The 21418-nt window shown below is 29.4% G+C and overlaps 1 protein-coding gene across 1 annotated transcript in view; it reads left to right on the forward strand.

Annotated features, from left to right (window-relative positions):
* Window positions 1-21418, forward strand: part of LOC107452261 (cadherin-like and PC-esterase domain-containing protein 1) — a 257524-nt gene that overhangs the window by 188078 nt on the left and 48028 nt on the right. Inside the window, exons 10-11 of the mRNA XM_043040510.3 lie at window positions 7452-7645; window positions 19148-19394. Of these exons, the coding sequence (XP_042896444.2) occupies window positions 7452-7645; window positions 19148-19394 (441 nt within the window). The remainder of the gene's footprint in view (window positions 1-7451; window positions 7646-19147; window positions 19395-21418) is intronic.

Below are 21418 nucleotides of genomic sequence, written 5' to 3' on the forward strand. Positions count from 1 at the left end.
AGAATTTTTTATTGTAAAGCAGGGCCACCACTAGCGGCTCAAATTCGTCTACTTAAGTCTGTTGAATTTATCGACTGATAGAAAACTAATACACTATAACGAATTCTTTTAAATACTACAAAAAACGAGTGAGTGCATTTCTGAATTCAGTTGAGAATTTTTTATTGTAAAGCAGGGCCACCACTAGCGGCTCAAATTCGTCTACTTAAGTCTGTTAAATTTATCGACTGACACTATAACGAATTCTTTTAAATACTAAGAAAAACGAGTGAGTGCATTTCTGAATTCAGTTGAGAATTTTTTATTGTAAAGCAGGGCCACCACTAGCGGCTCAAATTCGTCTACTTAAGTCTGTTAAATTTATCGACTGACACTATAACGAATTCTTTTAAATACTACGAAAAACGAGTGAGTGCATTTCTGAATTCAGTTGAGAATTTTTTATTGTAAAGCAGGGTCACCACTAGCGGTTCAAATGCGTCTACTTAAGTCTGTTAAATTTATCGACTGATAGAAAACTAATACATTATAACGAATTCTTTTAAATACTACAAAAAACGAGTGAGTGCATTTCTGAATTCAGTTGAGAATTTTTTATTGTAAAGCAGGGCCACCACTAGCTGCTCAAATTCGTCTACTTAAGTCTGTTAAATTTATCGACTGATAGAAAACTAATACACTATAACGAATTCTTTTAAATACTACAAAAAACGAGTGAGTACATTTCTGAATTCAGTTGAGAATTTTTTATTGTAAAGCAGGGCCACCACTAGCGGTTCAAATGCGTCTACTTAAGTCTGTTGAATTTATCGACTGATAGAAAACTAATACACTATAACGAATTCTCCTAAATACTACAAAAAACGAGTGAGTACATTTCTGAATTCAGTTGAGTATTTTTTATTGTAAAGCAAGGCCACCACTAGCGGCTCAAATGCGTCTATTTGCTAATAAAACAGAAACAAAAAAACTGCTAAAAAGCTATTTTTTTAGAAAACTGCTGACTATTTTATAAAAAAGGTGACTGTTTTAAAAATGTATTATTGGCAAATGAACATATTAGAGTTCAGAAAACTTTTTGGAAGGGCGAATAAACAATCGAAAAAAGACAGAATCGTCGCAAACAGAGGGCGTTAGAAACTGATTACTGAAATTCGACATCACATGTAATAATAACATCGTTTTTTTTTCTTTAATGTGTGATGCGTAATGGCATGCGTAAATGGCATGCATATCAAAACTTTTTTACTCGAAGGATAAACATCCGCAAACCTTGCTTAAAATGAAAACTGTTATACGAGTATATAATCTATACTTAATTAAGATTTCTATTAACTTTATAGCTAAGAGGATATTTGTATATACATGGGCTTAATTTCTCTGCTGAGCTAAATCACCGTTAATACTTTTTGCATTATGATGAAGGCAGAAAATAGTTAATTATGTTAATAATAATATGCAGCCTATAATAATAAGTTAATAATAGTAAGGTAGTAATCTACATTAGAGCTAAGGTATGGTAAATTGAGATGGTTCATTTCTTTATTGGAATTATAAAATATGGTTACTTAGGCTTAGAATCCACTGTTGAGTTAAGATATGGTAAATTGAGATGGTTCATTTGCTTATTGGAAGTATAAAATATGGTTACTTAGGCTTAAAATCTATTATTAAGTTAAAATATGGTAAATTGATGTGGTTCATTTTGCTTATTGGAAGTATAAAGTCTGATTGCTTAGGCTTAAGTTTTATTACACAATTTGTTTTTGTTATATTCTATATGAAATTTAAAAATCAAGACAAAATTTTGCGACATCTTATGCACAAATTTTTAAAAACTAACAACTATTTTAAATGATTTATGCACATATCTTGAACTTTGCAACATTTTCAATTAGATGCTTTTAACTTTTGTTATATAATTTGATTCGTGCTTTTTCTTAATTAGGATCACCTTATTTTTTAGTTTAAAAAAAACATATTAATAAAAGGAAAAACGTTGAAATTTTTTAGAAGGTGATAATTTTAATGAGACATCCTCTTGAGTGAGGAAAAACTTTCCTTTAATAGATTTTTAAAAACCCTTTGAAGCGAAACAATTCTGTAGTAATTGAAGTTTATTATGCATCATTATTCGCGCCCCGATACTTAAAGAAAAGAAAAACTTATCAAAAGTATTTCCTTTATTAGGTTTATTTTCTCGCTTTATTAAATTTATTAAAATCTTTTAAAAAAAAAATTTTTTTTTGGTAGAGAGAATATTTGGTTGTAACAAAAATGAGAGTTAAAAATTATTTTCATCAATAATGAAGATTTTCGTAGAAAGATTCTTTAAATCCAAACCGTAATTAATTTTTTTTTAAATAACGTAGATTTTATTAATTCTGTATGCATTTGCAATTAGAATTCTATCTTTATTTTCATTCTATATGATTATGAAATCAAATCAATCGTTAAATTATAGTTACCATCTACACTATAAAAACCATAACACAGAAAATGATTGGTAAAAAAAATACTGGCAATGAAGATAGTACCACTATTTACTATAAATGTTTATAGAAGAAAACATGGCAAAAAAGTATGAATAAATAACTAATAAGTCACTCCCTGGAACCAAACCCGAAGATACTCATTATAAAGTTAACATGCTAACCCCTGTACCATCCTGTTATTTGGAGTTTTCTGTTTTATAATCATATAAAATATAATGGAGGAAAAGTTAAACAGTACATTAAAAGAAAATTTCCATGGCCCTTATTGACATTAATATTGTCTACTTTTTCGCATAATTTATTTTAACCGTTCTAATAGTTTTTATAATAGATACTACATTTTACAACGCAAAATAAGCTATTTACAGCTTAAAGTACAAAAATTCTCTGTCAAGAAATTAAAAAGTTTAAAACAACTAGAATACATTATAAGCCTAAACCTAGTAATTAAAAACCGTTATGAAGTTTAAGTTACGAAAGTGTGTATAAATATTTGAATTAATGTCTCGACTTTTTTATATTCCAATTTCCTTTCAAATGAAATAAATCTAACTTGGGATTACAGGAAATGAAATTTTTAAAGCTCTTAACTTTATAATAAAAAAAATTGATCTAAAATATTTTCTTCCGAAGAAAATTTGGCTTTCTCAAATAATATTTCCCTCAGGAATAAGCAAACTTACGCCCACTTTTACATATTTTATTGTTGTTTGTAAAATTTTCCTACCACCCACCAGCTCGGCAGTAACATTTACTTAACCCTAACTGCAAAACACAAACTTTAATTTTGAGTAGAGATTTAGCTTGAAAATTCTAAAATAAATTCCCGCTACGAGTGATTTTATATCCAGATACTATGAGAAATATGCAAATAAATGCATATTTAAATGTACAATGAACAAAATACATGTTAAAAGCATTGCAATTGTATATTTATAAAATACACGAGGAACATACATATGGAAAATCGCATTCATTCTTTTCTTGAATAATTCCGTATGACGTAAGTATGACTTTTAAAATTACTTTTTTGAATTCCCATTTCGAATTCTTTGTCTCAGTTAAAGTGTGAATTGCTCACTTCTGCTATTATCGATCTTTTTAGTCTATTATTTATTTAACATTTTTAAATTCGAATTTTCTCTAATTTTTTCAGTTCTTTCAAGAATTCTTGAACAAGTCTTTATGTTCTATTGGTATTTTATATTTTGTAACAGCTTGTAATTTATAGGAGTTTTCGCTATTTTACATATATTTCTATTCCTATCTATCGTTAATTTTATTTTATTTTATAACCGTCGTGGAGCAGCCGACCCAATTTTGAGTTTACCACTACCCATGTTGAACTCCGTAGCCTTGTAATTTTGAACCTAAGCCTGAAGACAAAGGAACTTTTGGATCAAGTATTTGGAGAAATTTGCCTTCATAGAGTACTTTTTGATGGAACTGACCCGCATTTGTGATACATGGAGAGGAAATTCATGAAAACCACCCACGGTTACCTTGACCGCAAGGGATCTCTAACCAACAATCCGTCTACCACTGAGGATATTTTACGTCAGCACTGTGGTCGGTGCAAGCCGGATGCGGAATTCGTATTGGCCAGCCATTGCTGGGATTCGAACCCGGTTCACCTCATTTGAAGGCGAGCACTCTATTCCCTGAGTCATCACGACTCTAGCTATCGTTAATTATAGATATTTCTTCATTTTAAAATCGAGCTGAATATTATGATTGTATTTAAGAAGAGATTGGAAGAGCTAAATGTTATGATCCTCGCGGTTTTTTTTAAATTTAATTCAAATTTCAATCTATGTTGATTAGTTAGTTCATTATAATTTCACGAGCCGTTGGCGACCCACTTGGTCACCCTCTCGAACTTGCCGCTTTGAGCTTCCACATTGCATAGTCTGACATTGTGGTAAAACAAGAAAATACTTTCAAATTGTCGACATTAAAAATAATGAAAAAAATTTACATTTATGCAAAATTAGTCTAAAAAACTATAGTGTCACTAAAATCACAAATTGAAGTTGGCAACACTTAACACAGTTGGCAACTAAGTTGGCAACACTTAACACAGTTGGCAACTAAGTTGGAAGCACTTAACGCATGTGTAAATGCGTTGAATTGATTCATAGACGAATAATTCCATTGTGATGTCACAACAATGTATTTTCAAGAGCTTCTTTTTGCCCTAGTTCCTCTATAAACTTTAAAAAGAAATCTTTTGTTAGTGTTAAGGATTTAAAGATTAAATATTCTACAATTTAGTGTGGCTGTCACGCTTTTATTTTTTCTGTTATAAATCGAGAAAGAAAAATCTAGATTAATAATTTACACAAAAACATTTAAATAATAACTGTAAAAAAATAAAACTTATTCGTACTTATTCTCCTATTAAATGAGTTATGATGAATGTTGATGCGTTGATGGTAACTTGATGTGCTTGATGTGAACGTGTAAATATGTAATATATAAATTACACATGAAAATGAATTTAAAAATAGTAAAAATTAGAATGACAAGTTAAAATATAGTTTAATCGAAAGTTACTTCAAGATCTAAGAAATAAATCAATTTTGTCTTTTCATATATGTTCAACATACTATAAAAAAGCATCCAAGTAATTAAAAACGAAAAATAACAATAAATATTACAGCAACAATAATGAATTCAATCAAAAATAATAAAAGAATAAAAAAAAAGTGCTGAAATCGTAATCCTAATGAGTTGTAACGTTTATTGCCGTAAAGTGGCGCTGTATGTGTAAGAGCAGTAAGCGTTATCATTTTCGCGGTAGAAAATAAATATGTGTCGCTCTCTCTCATGCTTCAGCATTAAAGTGATCACTCTTCAATACTTATCTATATTGTTGTTGGTTTCCTGCATAACAACTTAAAATGATGCTTAACTCTTTCTGGCGTTGAAAATTTTGATTGAAAATTTTAGATAGGTAGCACATTGCAATTACAATCGTAGTCCATGAATTCAAAAAAACGGGATGTACTTGCACTCCATTATGTTTAAAAAATAGTGAACGTTTAGAAGCGAATAGTTTTTGGTAGTTCGCAATATTTTTTTGAAAAGTGTTGCCAGACTGGCAACACTGCATCGGAAAGGACTAAGATTAGAATGCTTTTTCAATATGTGGGGGTCTGGGTTAATCGACAATACCAACCGTCATCTATCAAAAGGTGCCTCATGATAGAATCAAGTTAGCATGCTTTATATACTAGTGAATGATGTTAAACTTTTGTAGTGGTAGTTACGCCACAGTACTCCCCCACCAGAATTTTATCAGGGATATAATTCGATGAACAGATCTCACTAGTTGATGTACTTGTGAAAGACCGGGAGAGAGAATCACCGGAGTTTTGAGTGCTGAATGAATGTGAGAGGTGTATTAACTTCACAGTAGTGGTTGCTCCTGTGTTGCCTTTAGCAGTCGAGTGTGTGCTGGCCGACGTTGTGTGTATGTTTGAGACGAGACTGAGCAGCAACAGCGCAGGAGGGTGAATGATGCATTCACAAATAGCAAGTCAACCGAACAATGTGGATTATCCATCGAAGTAGGCGTAACCGTTGAGAGATTGCGAAGTGGGCGTTACTTGCGTGATCAAATCACGTTCAAAGATCACCAATGTGGGGCTAGTAGTTACAGACCATGTCAACTTTCATCTATGAAAAGGTACCTCATGATAGAATCAAGTTAGCATGCTTTATATACTAGTGAATGATGTTAAACTTTTGTAGTGGTAGTTACGCCACAAATATAATAATTTTTTGGCTTTTAAACGATATACATCAATTGTAAAAGATAACTATATGAAATTTGAAATCTGTGCATTTTGGATACAGTATTAGTTTATTTTCAAATAATTAAAATGAATATTTTAGATTTTTAATGAATAAGTTTTTTACAAGTAATAAAAATTAAAAATATAGATTTTTAATTTGAATTTCTCCTAATTTAATTGGAAATTAATGCAAATGCTAAAAAAAATTAAAGCATGGCATTTTTTATTCAAAACAATTAAATGCTTTTTTTAAAGCTCATTATTTTCTGTTAGAATCAAAACTCAGAATTATCAATTTTTTTTTTAAATTCTTAATCTTTTCAAAAATATTTCGTAGATATTTTTGCATTCAAAGAACACAAAGAAATTCAAAAAAATTCATTTATTTGGAAAAAAATGTCCGCCCTGGGCTATTTTAAATGTTTTTCTTTTCTGAACTTATTTTCATTTGGAAGTTTTTTAAGCGAACTAACTGTCTTTGAATGTTACTAACAAAAAAATAATGATGTTGAAAAATTTTGGATGCTAGGAATTTTCATAGAAATAAATAAAAACGTATCTGTTCGTTTAGCTGATTTAACTTCAAAGTTCAAAGAGCCTCGTAGTGAGAACCTAGAGTTATCAAATTATTAATATTATAAAAATATTAAATTTTAAATAATCTGGCTACATTTTAATCACCAAAAAGATCGTGAGAATTTAATATAACCCTTGTATTTAAAACATTTTTGCGGTTAGAGAAATAAAGCAGCTCATGAGAGAAATTCGCGAAAAAATAGATTTTGATAGACAAATAGTCGCGACAGTGCATAAATGCATAAACATACATACATTTGCATTGAACTAAAAAGTTATTCGTTACATTGTTTGTTAAGAAATAATAAAATATTTACATTCGTTTTTTTATAAAATGTGATATAAATTAAAAAATTGATTAAATTTAATTATATTTGGATTAAGAGTGATTAAAAATGAAATTGTGAAATTAGAGAAATTTTAAAAGGTAGGAAATAAGCAATGTCTATTATGTCATGACATTCTATTTAATAAATGAGAAGTTGAAGATTACTTCTTGAATAATCATAATATTTTTAAATAATCATAACTGAAAATGACCTCATACATTGACGATGCCTCTTATTGTTTATTTATTTAGATTCCTGGAAGAACTTGGCCTCTTTCTCAGTTCTGGCAGTACGTATCAAAGAACCATGGTTTCGAGGCGGTCACATCCGCAATTCATCATGTACATGAGACAATCGTACATCTTCTTTTGTTGGCTGAGCTCGGTCTCATGTCATCGCCAACTGAAGACGTGATTAGTGGACTTGGCAAAGGCAGGCGATTCAAGTAAGATAGCCTTGCTAAGTTTTTATGAAAGTCGTAAATTTTAGTAAAGTTAAAAAAAGGAGTAATATAAAAAGAGTTAAGATCACTGTTTCAAAACACAAATTGCATTGATTAAAAAAATGGCGAAAATAGCTTTTAAAAACTTTTAATTTTTGCATTGTAATATTTTATTTTATAATCTGCGCTGAATAACAGTATATATCTATCTATGTCTTATGACATATCAGCTCTGTAGCCTTACCAATTTTGAACCCAACCCTGTTGACAAGGGAACTCCTGGATCAAGCAATGAGACAAACTGGGCTTCGTAGAGACCTTTTTTGATAATACCAACCCACATTTGCATTAAATGGACAGTAAAACCACGAAAACCTTCCATGGTTAACCTAACGATAGGGAATTCTAACCAATAAACCGTTTACCAATGAGGATATTTTACGTGAGCATTTTGGTCGATGCAAGCAGGGAGGGGATTTCATAACTACCTGCCATCGCTAAGATTCGAACCTGGGTCACCTCATTGAGATAGATACAAGTGCTCCGTCCTTTAAACCTCCGCAGCTTTAAGAGAAATATTGTTATTTTTCTGCAAAAAAAAAATGTTTTTATGACTAGTTGAATCGCGCGCTTTCCTTTTTAACTCACAAAATTGTAGGAAATCTAAGAAAGAAGGACCGAATGTTGTAACTTGGAAAGCGTAGTTTGTCCCGTAAATTTAAAACAATAAACTATCGGTAGCTGAGCGGAGTCACGCACCAAATGTTTTAAAGCGTGATCGCAATAAGTTGAAATACCGCCATAACCTTGAATGTATCTCTGTACTTTCTTTTTCTAATATGTGCTTCGTGATTCTTCTATGTGTCCGTATTGTTTATTAGGCGTTTGATTGTATTGATCTCACAAGCCTGTAAGGTATGAAGAACGAAAATAAGTAAAACAATATATATGAACTGTAAGCAACTGTATCATTTTTAATTTTGAATAGCAAAAATTAAATTTAACTCTACTCTTTTATTCTTTTTACAAATGAATGCATTAGAAACATTCGAATGTAAGGACTAATATAAATTACCATTTACATTAATAATCAGATTAACATTGGCCTACGAACAGGAATACTTAAAATTTTCTGGCAACTATTCTAACGAACTCAATCTAACTACTTGTCAATAACGACATTGAAGAAATGTCATTCAAGTATCAACAACATTTAAGAATTTCAATCTAATTATCAACAGCATTCAACAATTTCAATCTAATAATTCACAGCATTTAAGACATTGATTCTAAGTATCAACAACATATAAGAATTTCAATCTAAGTATCAACAATATTTCAGAATTTCAATCAAGTGTCAACAGCATATAAGAAATTTCAATCTACTTATCATCAACATTACAGAATTTCACAATTCAAGTATCAACATCTAAGAATTTCAAGTACCAAAAGCATTTAAAAAATTCAATCCTTACCGAACCAACAACGTCTATGGGATCGTCAAGTCACCATTTTAACTTTAAGTATCAAAAGATAAAATTTTTCAATCTTTTTCTATTGAAAACATTTTTATTAATTTATCATAGGTTTATTCCGAAATTAATTGTAACCAGTGTTAATTATAAACATTTCTTGAATTAATTAGCGTTATAAAGCTAACTCTAACAAGTACACTTTAATTGATTTTTACACTCTAAATCAAAATGACTTGGGAAGAACATTCGGACATTTTTTGGACATTTCCCCTTACGGACACTTTCTTTGGAATATGTAGGTACATTATAATTAACAAAAATTAATTTAATGGGTGGTATGCAATCTTTTTCATTTTAAATTTTTTAATTTAATGATTTACAGTGAGTTCAATTAAATATTTTCGATATTAATTTGTACACAATTACAGCAAGTAATTGAAATGCCAACAAAGTATTGATTACATTTTTTTTTAAACTCTAATTCTATTTAACAAATCTCATTCAATTTTAAATACCTATAGAAAAAACTAAAAGAAAACATTCAACTCTGATTTTGAAATGAATATTCCAGAGTAGAAAATTAAATCCATTCCTTTTATTTAATTCTTTTTTTTTTCTTCCTGGGAAACAAATTTTACCAAAATTGAAAAGAGAAAAAAACGAATTTAAAGTTACACAAACAAAAAAAAATGACATTGAAGATGAAACTTAGTTCAATTTATTCATTAAAAAAAATGCAGCCAATGGTAGAACTTATGCGGGAAAATGCAATTTGATTTCTGACCGATCAATTACTTTTCTTGGAAAAGTTAATTCGGATAAAACATTTTAAAATGATGAAAAGAAAAATTTAATCTTATCTTACCGAAAATATGAAAAGTGGCATAAGCGAAATATTTTTCTTTCAAAATAGGAGTATTTCGTGAATTTTATCTGCCGCAATATTTTATCCTACAATTCTGTATTGAAGAAAAACATAGCAGAAAACGAACGCAATATAAACGAATGCTGCTTGAACCATTGTTAATGATGCTAATTTTTTATTAATGTTTGTAATTTTGTATAATATTATAAAACATGGTGTACACTTTTAATGATCTATTTAATATTGAAATTGTAATCTTTTAAAAAATAATTGCACCATCAGAATTGCGTTTTCTTTTTATTATCAAATACATAAACTCAATTCTAAGTTTCAAAAATGAATTGCATAAAATTATGAATGTAAGCTTAATGAAATTGAACAATATTATTTTTTTTATTGATATCTTTGTTTTTTGTTGATTTGATATTGTTCTTTTCTATTGGTTTAATAGCATTATTATATTTATTTAATATCATTATTATTTACATTGATTTGATTTTCGTTTTTTTTTTAAATAACTTGTCTTTATCCTTTAATAGTTCTTAATATTGTCCTTCCTTTTATAGTTTATATTTCATATTATTAAATCTTTGTAATTACAGTTGAATTAATAGTAAACTTTTAAAATCGATACAAACTCACAAATTTTTTTTTTCATTTTGTATCTGTGAATTATTAAATTTATAATTAAATGGTAACGTCGGTGTTACATTAAAACGTGATAATTATTTACATAAACTTATCATCATCAAGCACATAATTCTTGTACTAATAGACATGGCATAATTCTCGTGCTTCCTTTTTTTACATTTTTCTTCTACAGAGAAGAAAATTAATCTTAAATTTTTTATTGAATTTTTCCTGTACTTTTAAAATTGAGCTCTGCATTGCTATTTTTACGGTTTTTATTTTGTCATATGCATAATATCTTGTAAATACTTTTTTTTTTAAAAAAAAAGCGTTTACTTTATCTGTATTATAATTTAAAATATTATAAAATTAACTTTTAATTATAAATCGTCACTCAAAATATATGCTTAAAATACGCGTAATTCTTAATGTTTTTTATTATTGCGGAATTTTATATTAATATTATTACATATTAATATTATTGCACATTAATTGATAAATAACTTTTAAAAATTAAAACGCATTCACCACATCTATGTTTCATAAAATTATTTACGTTACGGATAAACGTTAAATTTAATGAAAGGTAGATGCATTAAGGAAATTCTTTAAATTAGTTGTTACCTTTTTATTTATATTTAAAATGTTTTAACCATTAAAAAAAATTTTATTTCATTTAATATATGTTTTGCGTAAATTTACTTTACTTCAGAAAATTGAAATACATTCAACATTTTTTTATTAGATAAATATTATAGTTATCAAAATGTAGATATATTTAGGAAAATATTTAGTTATGTATTACCACACTTTTATCTGTAAAATATTTTTAATATTTTTCTTTACTTTATCCAACTCATGATTTACTCTTTGCACTTAAGTTTTTATAACTTTACTGATCGGATGTTATTAAATCCATCCTTACAGTTAAAATTTTTATTAGTGTAAAGAAAATAAAACTTCGGGTTTTACTTGCTGTCATAAAAATATGTCATAAATAAACTTAATTTACACCGTTTCAAGTTAATATTTCTGGATGTTAAAAGTACAGAAGAACATCCTAATTCTAAACAATGGATAGAAGTCTTTTGTACAAGCATTTGAAAGAAAACCGAAATTTAATGAGAAAAGAAACAAAGTAAAAAAAAGTGAAGCTTCAGCTACGTTTTCTGATGTCATTTAAAAGCGGAAGTGACAGTAGGGCGAATCCCCCTTGTTTGGAATTCATTGGCGAAGTTTGTTTGACTTTGTAATTAAGCGAAAACCCCAAAAAGTCTATAACGCTCACCCCAGCACTTGGCAGAACACTTGCTCAACTGTTCGATGCGGTCGATAAGGAAAGGCTAGGACGTCTGAATGTCTCTCTCTCTTCCCCATCTATTGTTGCGAATTCGTCAGCAGCCCTCTCTTTTTATTTGTCCTATTTTTCCTGATCCAGATTGACGCTGATAGCTCTTCGTGAGATTTAACTGATTTAAAATTCAGGAGCTCTTAGAAAAGGTGGCGTCTCCGCTATGCATTCGATTAGAACTTCATTATTCGAACCGGAAATCAATACTCGTGCAAACGATTTTTGATAATCTTTATTGCTTTGAGAACCATTATATCATTTTCATTCTTTGGATTAATATGTATGATAAGAGTGATTACTGAGGGGTTTTGGTGGAAATTGTATTCATTTTCAGAGTATTAGGTATTTCAAAGGGACTTGTTTTGGATACAACTGATTTTGAACTTCGTGTAGCAAACGCGGGATCGATATTCAGTCATTAATCGAATTTATTTTTCTACTTATCGTTTTGGCATCATTTTTCGTCATTTCCTTTCTTTCTTTTTTTTAAGTAAAATTACGTTTTATAACGATTCGGCAGTAATTATAAGCTTTAATTTTGAATGAAAAACGAGCTTTTTTTCTTTTTTTATTTGTTGTCTACAAACCCTTTTCGTATCCTTAATATTATTTTTTCACGTTTTTTTTTTTTTCATGCGGGTGAAATTCGCCTCACGTGACCTTACAAATTTAATTGCTTGGATCATAGTTGGATTGAAATTATATTTTGTAAAATGGCAATTCCTCTTCACGAAAGGAGCAATAAGAAATATAATTTTACATACAGCTTAAATTTTTAATGAGTATGAATTATGCGATGAATATTACTTTTGCATATAGCCGTTTATTACAAAATTACTTCTGTTAAAAATACATCTTTGCAAAGCGTTTATTTACTGAAATGTTATTTTTGTTTTTCGTGCCACTGATATGCAAAACAGAAAAAAATACATACTATGTGTAAAAAAAAATAGAAAAGTGCTTTGAAATCCCTGAAAACACTTAAAGACAACAACTTCATTTGCAGAAAGCATGTGTTTAACCTAAGCAATCTAAAGTAATACCCTTTAAGAGCAAAGATTATGCTTATTAATCATAATTTTGAATCGGCTTGGAATGAATAAATAATAATTATTTGTCCACAAATTATAATTAAAGGATTGCGAAGAATTTGCTATGCGGTGATAACTCATGTGGCTATAAAAATTGTCTAAATCCAATAATATTAATGGTATTGATTGGAACTGATGATTATTTGTATTCAATCATTTAATTAGAACAATAATTATTAACAAAATGGTGACTTGGCAAACTTTATTTATTTAACACTCAATTAGTTGGTCTTTGATTGGGCATTTCGAAAGGAAAAACTGAACGATTGAATACCTATAAAAATATTTTTGAACTGCAAGTAATAAAAATTAGGTTTATCAGACCAACTTTAAAAGATAACAGCTTTAATGTCGTACTCAGAATATCATTCTAGATATAAGGTGCGACCAATACAGCTGTGATTGATTTTAAAATTAAAAATTTCAGACGCAAAGAACTATAGAGAATTGAAACCAATGGTATGTCTATTATGGAAGTTGTAAAAATTTAGAATATCGTTACAAAAGTTATGAGTAGGTGGCGTTGTCTTTAAAAGAATATAAATGTCCTAAGCCTGAATTTTAGTTTAAGATGTTCCAGTACCAGAAACACACATTGCTCTTCAGAATACATTGTCAACGTCCTAATCCGGTACAGAAACCTCTTTTCACGTTTTAAAGCTTGAACAAATCGCTCTGGTCATCTATGGACTTCAACGCCATCAGTTGAGATATAACTCCAAAATTTCTATTAAAACAATTTACAGCTTTCACAATAAACATACCATTTGCTTTTTGTTTTTTTATTTCTATTTGTTTCTGAGATTTTTAAGTTTGAAATCAGTCAGTCCACCACTGGACACCCTGTAAATACTCTGCCGCATCAATTTTTATCAAATCTATTTTAAATTGCGAGAAAATAATCTTTAATATATTTATAAACAAAAAGAACCTCCCTATTAAGCCTATAATAAAGAATTGATTTTTCTTTCAAAGTTTGTAAATATAAGTATTTATGCATTATATAAGTATTGATTAAATAATTATTATACCAAAAAAAGCATATTTCCTTCTTAGTGTAAAAAATTTTTACATTATTGATCCGGTTCCGTATAATCTGCCAATATTCTATCTTTATCCTAAAATCTTAAAAGTACAATTCTTTCTGTTAATTAAATTGGAAAGAGATTTGTGATTAGACGTGAAACATTAATTTGTCTTGAGGTAAAAGGGGAAAAACAATAATTTCGGGAAACAAAATACAATAGAAGAGGAAAAGTACGGAGGAAATTTGAGAATGAGTACTAGTCCCTTTCTATTAATAAGGATTTTGAATTAATTTCAACCAAAGCAAAGAGTTTTTGAGAAACTTTACATGCGGTGCAAAATTCCAGAGAAAAAAAAAATTTTTTTTTTTGAAGGTAAGGTAGAGAAATACACACAACACTTTATTTTTCAGACAAATCTAACTATTTTGTTGTTTTCTTTAATAAAAAAGAAGCTTTATTATTTTGCACGTGAAATAACAAATTTTTAAAAGATAAATACTTCTGTCTTTTAAAAGTTTTCTGTTTAATTATTTTAATTTAAAGCTGTTCACAAAGAAATAATTAAAGTAAATGATATTATTCATAAACAAATTTTTCACTACTTGCTAAAATAATTTATGCAGATCAAATAATTAATTTTTAGAAAATAATTTCACAATTTTAAATAAAGAATTGCAATTTAATTTTAATGAATATATTTTTAATGTGTTATTATTTTTAATGTGTTCATTTTAAAACGCTTTTAATTTACTGATATCTTATCAGCATTACATACTTAGCACTTTATATAAATAATATCTATATTTTCAACGCGTATATGTTCAGCATTTAAAATGTAAAGTTTTGAATTTTTATATTATAGCTCTTAATAATATTAATGCTAATTTGAATTTATTGTAATTTCTATCTTCATTAACCTTACGAAAAACGCAATGGTTCCTTTACGCAAATCTCAACCTTACTGGCCCACCGATTAATTGACAGTAATCTTTGAAGTGGATACTCCAAACTTGTCTCCCCTTTCCGACCATCCACTCCATATTAATCTCCTTCCCTCCTAGGAAAACATTTGGCGATATTTGGCGTCATCGCTTTTCAAAAGTAACCCTGCTGCATCAGATATTCCGCTTGATCGGAAGAACATATCCTAGTTCCGTGTTATTTCTGTGGAAGAGACTTCTTCGGTCAGCAAGGTTAACAAGAGTAGATGAATCCTCATTGACTAAGCTGATTTCTCCGGATGACAGAATAATTTTTTTTCCACCGTTAAATAAAGAATGCCCCCCTCCCTCGTGATGTTTTTGTTTTTATTGGCGTGGAAGGACAAGACTGCTGAGTTGTGGACTTAGCTTGATTGGATTTCTAGCAGAAAGCATACATTTTTAACAAGAAAAACTGAGTTAATCAATGGGTTATTATTTTCCCAACTCCACAAAACATGATATTTTGATTTAACCTAAAAAAGTTTTTTGTTTCTACGTTTTGTAGGTTTTTCTGTTTACATATATTCTCGTTATGGTATAGAAATCAGTTATTCTGCAGATTATTTAGGGTGATCCGTTGAGGTGCAAGAATAATTTCTTAAAATATCTCGGTAACTTAAAAACTACCTAGGAAATCTGCACATTGCATTCAAGTAAAAATAATATTTTTGCTGGAAAAACATCAATGTTTCTGTACTCTTAAATTAACCCAATGTTATTTATTTATTTGTCGCTATAAAAAAAAAAAAACAATTTTACCACAATCAAAAAATTAACTCATTAGTTAATAGAATCAATCAGTCATTTTAAAAACTATAATACAAAGAATCAATCTGTTTGAAATATTATTATGATTAAAAAACGAAATCAATGTCATTTATTTATTTTTCAGTACCAAAAAAATCAAGTTAATAAATACAAATTTAAAAAAAAGTTAGTTCATGGAATTGAAGAAACAAAGTTTTGAACATTACGGAAACCTTTAAGGTGCACATTACCTAGGTACCACATATTACCGGAAAACACTTATTTAAGCGCAATTGCCTTAGTTAATCTGCTGATTGGCTAGATAATTTGCATATTAACTACTTTAGGTGTCAAATATATGAGAATTAATAAATGCCTGCTTGTTTTCCGTATTACGCACATTGACTTATTTCTCTATTTAAGCTGCTGATTAACTAGATAATGCTAGGTTAACTACTTCAGGGGTCAAATATATATAAATTAATGAAAACCTGCTTGTTTGCTCTGGATAATCTCGCATTTCATCCGACTGCAATGAAATTTGGCATACTGCTTGCACTTGAAGCAGGAGCAAAGTCGCTATTTACATCAAAATATTCTACTACAAACCATTCAAATTAAATGTGTGAAAAACAAAATTTTTTCACAGGAATCGAATTACACATAACAGCATACAAATTTCAGAATATTTTCAGGGAAAAATACAACATAAAGATCAGCTCATATAGAGGCTAATAGTTTTAAACAGACATCATTACAGCAACGATTGAGGTAAATAATGATTGTTACGAATTAGTATTGTGAAATTAATTTTTGAAAGCCACATTTCTTATGCGAATTTTTAAAACGTGTTAGGATAAATCTTATTAGGCAAAGTCACCGGGAAAGTATCAATAATAAAATTAATGAAGTAGTATTAAGTGCCAATTAAAATTAATTTCATTTACAACAATGGCCAATAAGTGAGTTTTGTAAACATATATACACCGAAGAGCCATTAAATTATGACCACCCTGCTAATAACATGTAGAACCACCTTTTGCCCTCAAAACTGCCAGCACCTGCCGTGGCATTGATTCCACAAGGTGCTGATAGGTAGTCTGAGGTATCTGGAACCAAGCGCTCACCAACTGGTCCTGCAATTCCCTCACATTACTAAGGGGTAGCGTGGCTGCACGAATTTGGTTTTCCAAGTAGGACCACAAATGCTCTATTGGATTAAGGTCAGGTGAATTTGGGGGCCAGGACATGACCTGAAAGTCACCAGAATGTTCCTCGAACCAATCCATGACGATTCGACCCTTATGGCATGGTGCATTATCCTGTTGGTCAACACCATCCTCCGCAGGAAAAACTTTTGCCATGAATGGATGAACCTGGTCTGCAACTATGTTCAAGTAGCTTACAGACGTCAGGGATTGTTCTATGAGGATTATGGGTCCTAATGTGCCTCACGAAAACATTGTTCCTGGGCGAGAAACCATGAAAACCTGGGCGAGCCCATTGTTATAGATGGAGGATGGTCATAATGTAATGACTCTTCGGTGTCTATAGACTAAGTACTAATTTACCAAGATGTTTTTTAACTGGGTTGAAAGAATTAATTGAAGCTTTAGAGATAATTTTTCTTTTAAACTATGTTTTTATAAATTAAATAATATAAAAGCAGAGGGAAGAAAAACTATTAGCAAAAAATTAAGTTGCTGACTAAATGCCAATTTAATAGGGTAATTTGTGGCAGGGCAAAAAAAATTAAAAAAACACATTTAATGATGATTACCTTTATAAGCCGTGTTTTTATAAACTTAATAAGGTAAAAACACCAGAGAAAATAAAAGTTAGCAAAAAATCCGAATTTCCGTTCTAAGTACCAATTTAGTGTTGTTGCATAGCTAATACGAGTTGTCTGTAGTACCGTATCACTTTGTTCACCATATTACAAAACAGCAAAGCTGCGAATATTTATTTTCTAAAATTAAATTTACATAGATCACTTAACAGATAATACAACAGATTGTGAAGAATTAAAGATTTGATGGGGAAAATAACTTCATTCCAGACTTCGATGAAAAAGAACTAGTATTTACAGTTATCAATTAGTGTTCCATTTGATTTTATGATATTTAATATTAATATACAAATCGTCCTTAAAAAATACATAACTTAGCATTGAAGTATTGAACTAATGATACTACCTAAATGATACCGTTTAACATTTCATTATTTTAAAAGAATGGATTAATAACGATTATCTTTGAAAACTTCACTTAGAGGAACATCATTATCGTATTTGAACGTTTGCTTTTAATCATAAAAATAATTTATATTGAATCATAAAAAACATCATAAAAATTCAGTTATGATCCACCCAAAATTATTTTAAAACTAAAAAAGGGCCTGTATTACTTGTTTACCCAAAGATAGTGTTTGGCGAAATACATGTAAACCTAATTTAATAACAAGCATAATATGACGAAATTAATTCATTATTTAAAATAATAATTATCAGAAATAGAAATAGCATATTAAATATTTACAGACTGAAAAAAAGGCAATTTAATTTAAAATTGCAAAATTTTAAACTTGCTCAAACTACAACAATCTAAGTATGAATATATCTAAATATAATCTATATATAAGCATTTTTAAATTATTACAGCACGAACTATTCACACAGATTTGTATCAAATTTCACAGATTATCACATTTTCACAGATTTATTACTAGGATTTCACTAAATTTCGGATGCAAAATATTTTACAGTATAAATGTCAGGAAAAAATATGCAAAATATGGCAAAAACTACTTGTATTTATATGCATTGTGCAACAAAGCATTCGATTTTCTTTTCGTATAGATGCGAGCACTGTTTTCAACTACAGGGAATCGATGCTCCATGATAAATAGTAGCATGCGGAATCGAAATGCTCGCGTATAATATTAAATTTTATTTCCTTTAATATTATAGCAATTTATTCTAAATTTTCTGTCTGTAAGTTTTGGATACAAAATGTTTTACAACTCAAATGCCAAGAAAAGAATATGCATTCTGCAACAAAGCATTATTTCTTTTCCAATAGATGCGAGCACTGTTTTCAACAGCTGAGAATTAATGCGCAATGATAAATAGCATGCGGAATAGAAATGCACGCGTATAATAAAATTTTAATTCCTTTAATTTTATAACAATTTATTCTAAATTTTCCGTCTGTAAGTTTTGGATACAAAATATTTTACAACTTAAATGCCAAGAAAAAAAAAATTATGCAAAATATGACAACGACTACTTGTATTTATATGCATTATGCAACAAAGCATTATTTCTTTTCCAATAGATGCGAGCACTGTTTTCAACTGCTGGGAATCGATGTAATGTTAAATAGTAGCTTGCGGGCATCGATTCTTGAAGTGAATGGCCAGCCGAGTGTCCAGGAGTCGAGCAGGGATGAGGATCTCTTCATCAATAGTGTCAAAGGGGCCGTAGTTGACGATACAGTTACTCTATTGCTCTCCTCTACCTCCGTCGCCAAAGAGGTTGCCAAGGCTCTCTCACACGTCGCCGATAACAGCATAGGAATATTGGTGAGTTTCTAATAATTTTTAATTAATTTGATTATTTTTGCTTCTATAGTCTCATTGTATTTCATAAATACTGTGCTGGGAGTATGCGATTATAACATTTTTTTCAAAGTTTAAACTTAAATGAAATAATTAAATATCCAATCAAAGGTCCTTATGTATTTAAAGAATACTTGTCATATATTTAAAAGTATCCGGAATGCGTCAAATTTTAAATGTATCATTGCCTTTTCAGAATATACCATTGCTTCTGCTAAATTCACTGATTAATATTGCACTCAAAAGCAAAGTAAATCATATGTCTCACTCAGATTTAAAGAAATTTGACATTATTTTAAATTAATGAATTATGAGAGAAAATTTTTTAAAGAAATCTTTTTAAAGTTATCGCGAAGAATAAAAATTTAAAAACGTAGCATGTCATACTATCAATAATGTCATACTAGCATAGCTATCTATATGTCATCAAAGTAAAACTTTAAAAATTAGGATAAAACTACAAATCTAGGAAGATTTTACTTCCAGGCGTAAATGACGTAAAATTAGAAATATTATTTAATAATTATTACCCTATGATTTTCATTCTCTCATAAATTCACTGTATGAACTTAAAATGGCAATTGGAAACAAATTAAATGCAATCAATATTATAAATCAATATTTTTACATTGATTACTTTCTATTATAAAATTCTTTTTTTTTTACATTGATTATTTTCTAATTTAAAATTCTTTTTTTTAATTTGGTATTATTGTCTAGCATTGTCTAATATACTAGTGTCTAGGTTGATTGAAAAATATTTAGATAAATATAATAATATATCGTAAAATATTAATATTTTTGTCAATCTATCACGATATTAAAATTTCCAATGTGTTCTCAGCAAATCTCATCATGCTTTAAACCTGGGAAAAAGAATACTTTTGAAATACCAATCAAAATTCTATTTAACTTAGTTAAAGGCTGAAATGGAAAACTCTCGAATATATTATGGACTGCCATTTCCTTACTAGGTGACGAGTAAAGACAAAGATAATTTATTTTCCACTGCACTAAAAATCGTTTAAAACTTTTAACCATATCGTGTCATAAACAGCTTCCTTTTACATTTTGTAATTTGTTTGCTTTTAGCATAAAAAATTAACTTTAATTACTGAAACTTTGTTTGCTACAGATAACTTTAATGAAATAACAAAGCACAATTTCAATGAATACGCAAAAAGTGTCTTTTGAAAATAGAGTAACTTCTTGAAATCTCTATATAAAAATATCTTTTACCATTAAAATTAATGATTTAATATGAACAATCAATCTACACCTACGTACTTGCAGGCAACCGCAGCGTCATTTTAATCAGTCCTGAAAATTCAAATATTTGAAAAAGCTACTTAACATGTTCTTCTACTTATCAATTAAAAATCCACTTAGAGTGATTTACCATGAATCCTAAAATCCCACCAAATCCATTATCTTTCAACATCAATCAAATGTATTGACTTAAAATGTTCTTTTATTTATGTTATGAACTAAAAACTCCCTTATCATGTTATTTTACTTATGTCATTGAAAATAACTCCGCTTAGCATCTTCTTCTATATATGTCGTCAATTAGAAACCCGCTTATTATATTCTTCTATTGGGCCGGCCAGGTGGCCGAGCGGTTAACGCGCCTGACTGCGAAGCCAATGGCCGCGGGTTCGAATCCCGCTCTGGGCATGGATGTTTCTCTCTTTTGTGTTGTCCTCTGTTGTGTGTGATGAGTGAATGTGGCCCACTCTATGATCGGGTTTGTGGCAGTGTGGCGTGAGCAATGTTACTCGCCTCCGTGACTTTGGTTCACAGGTGCCCACTACTGGGTAACGCGAAATGAGTAGCAACTCTGGCATCTTCTAAGGTGAAACGAATAAAGTTCAGTGCCTGCCATTCGAAAAAAAAATTTCTTCTATTAAATGTTACTTATCTAATCAATTAAAAACCCACTTAACATGATCTTTAAACATCAATTAAACGCTTTAACCACTTAAAAT

Source organism: Parasteatoda tepidariorum, chromosome 6, assembly GCF_982258835.1.
Source record: "Parasteatoda tepidariorum strain Cologne lab strain chromosome 6, Ptep-v5.0, whole genome shotgun sequence".
Lineage (NCBI taxonomy): Eukaryota > Metazoa > Arthropoda > Arachnida > Araneae > Theridiidae > Parasteatoda > Parasteatoda tepidariorum.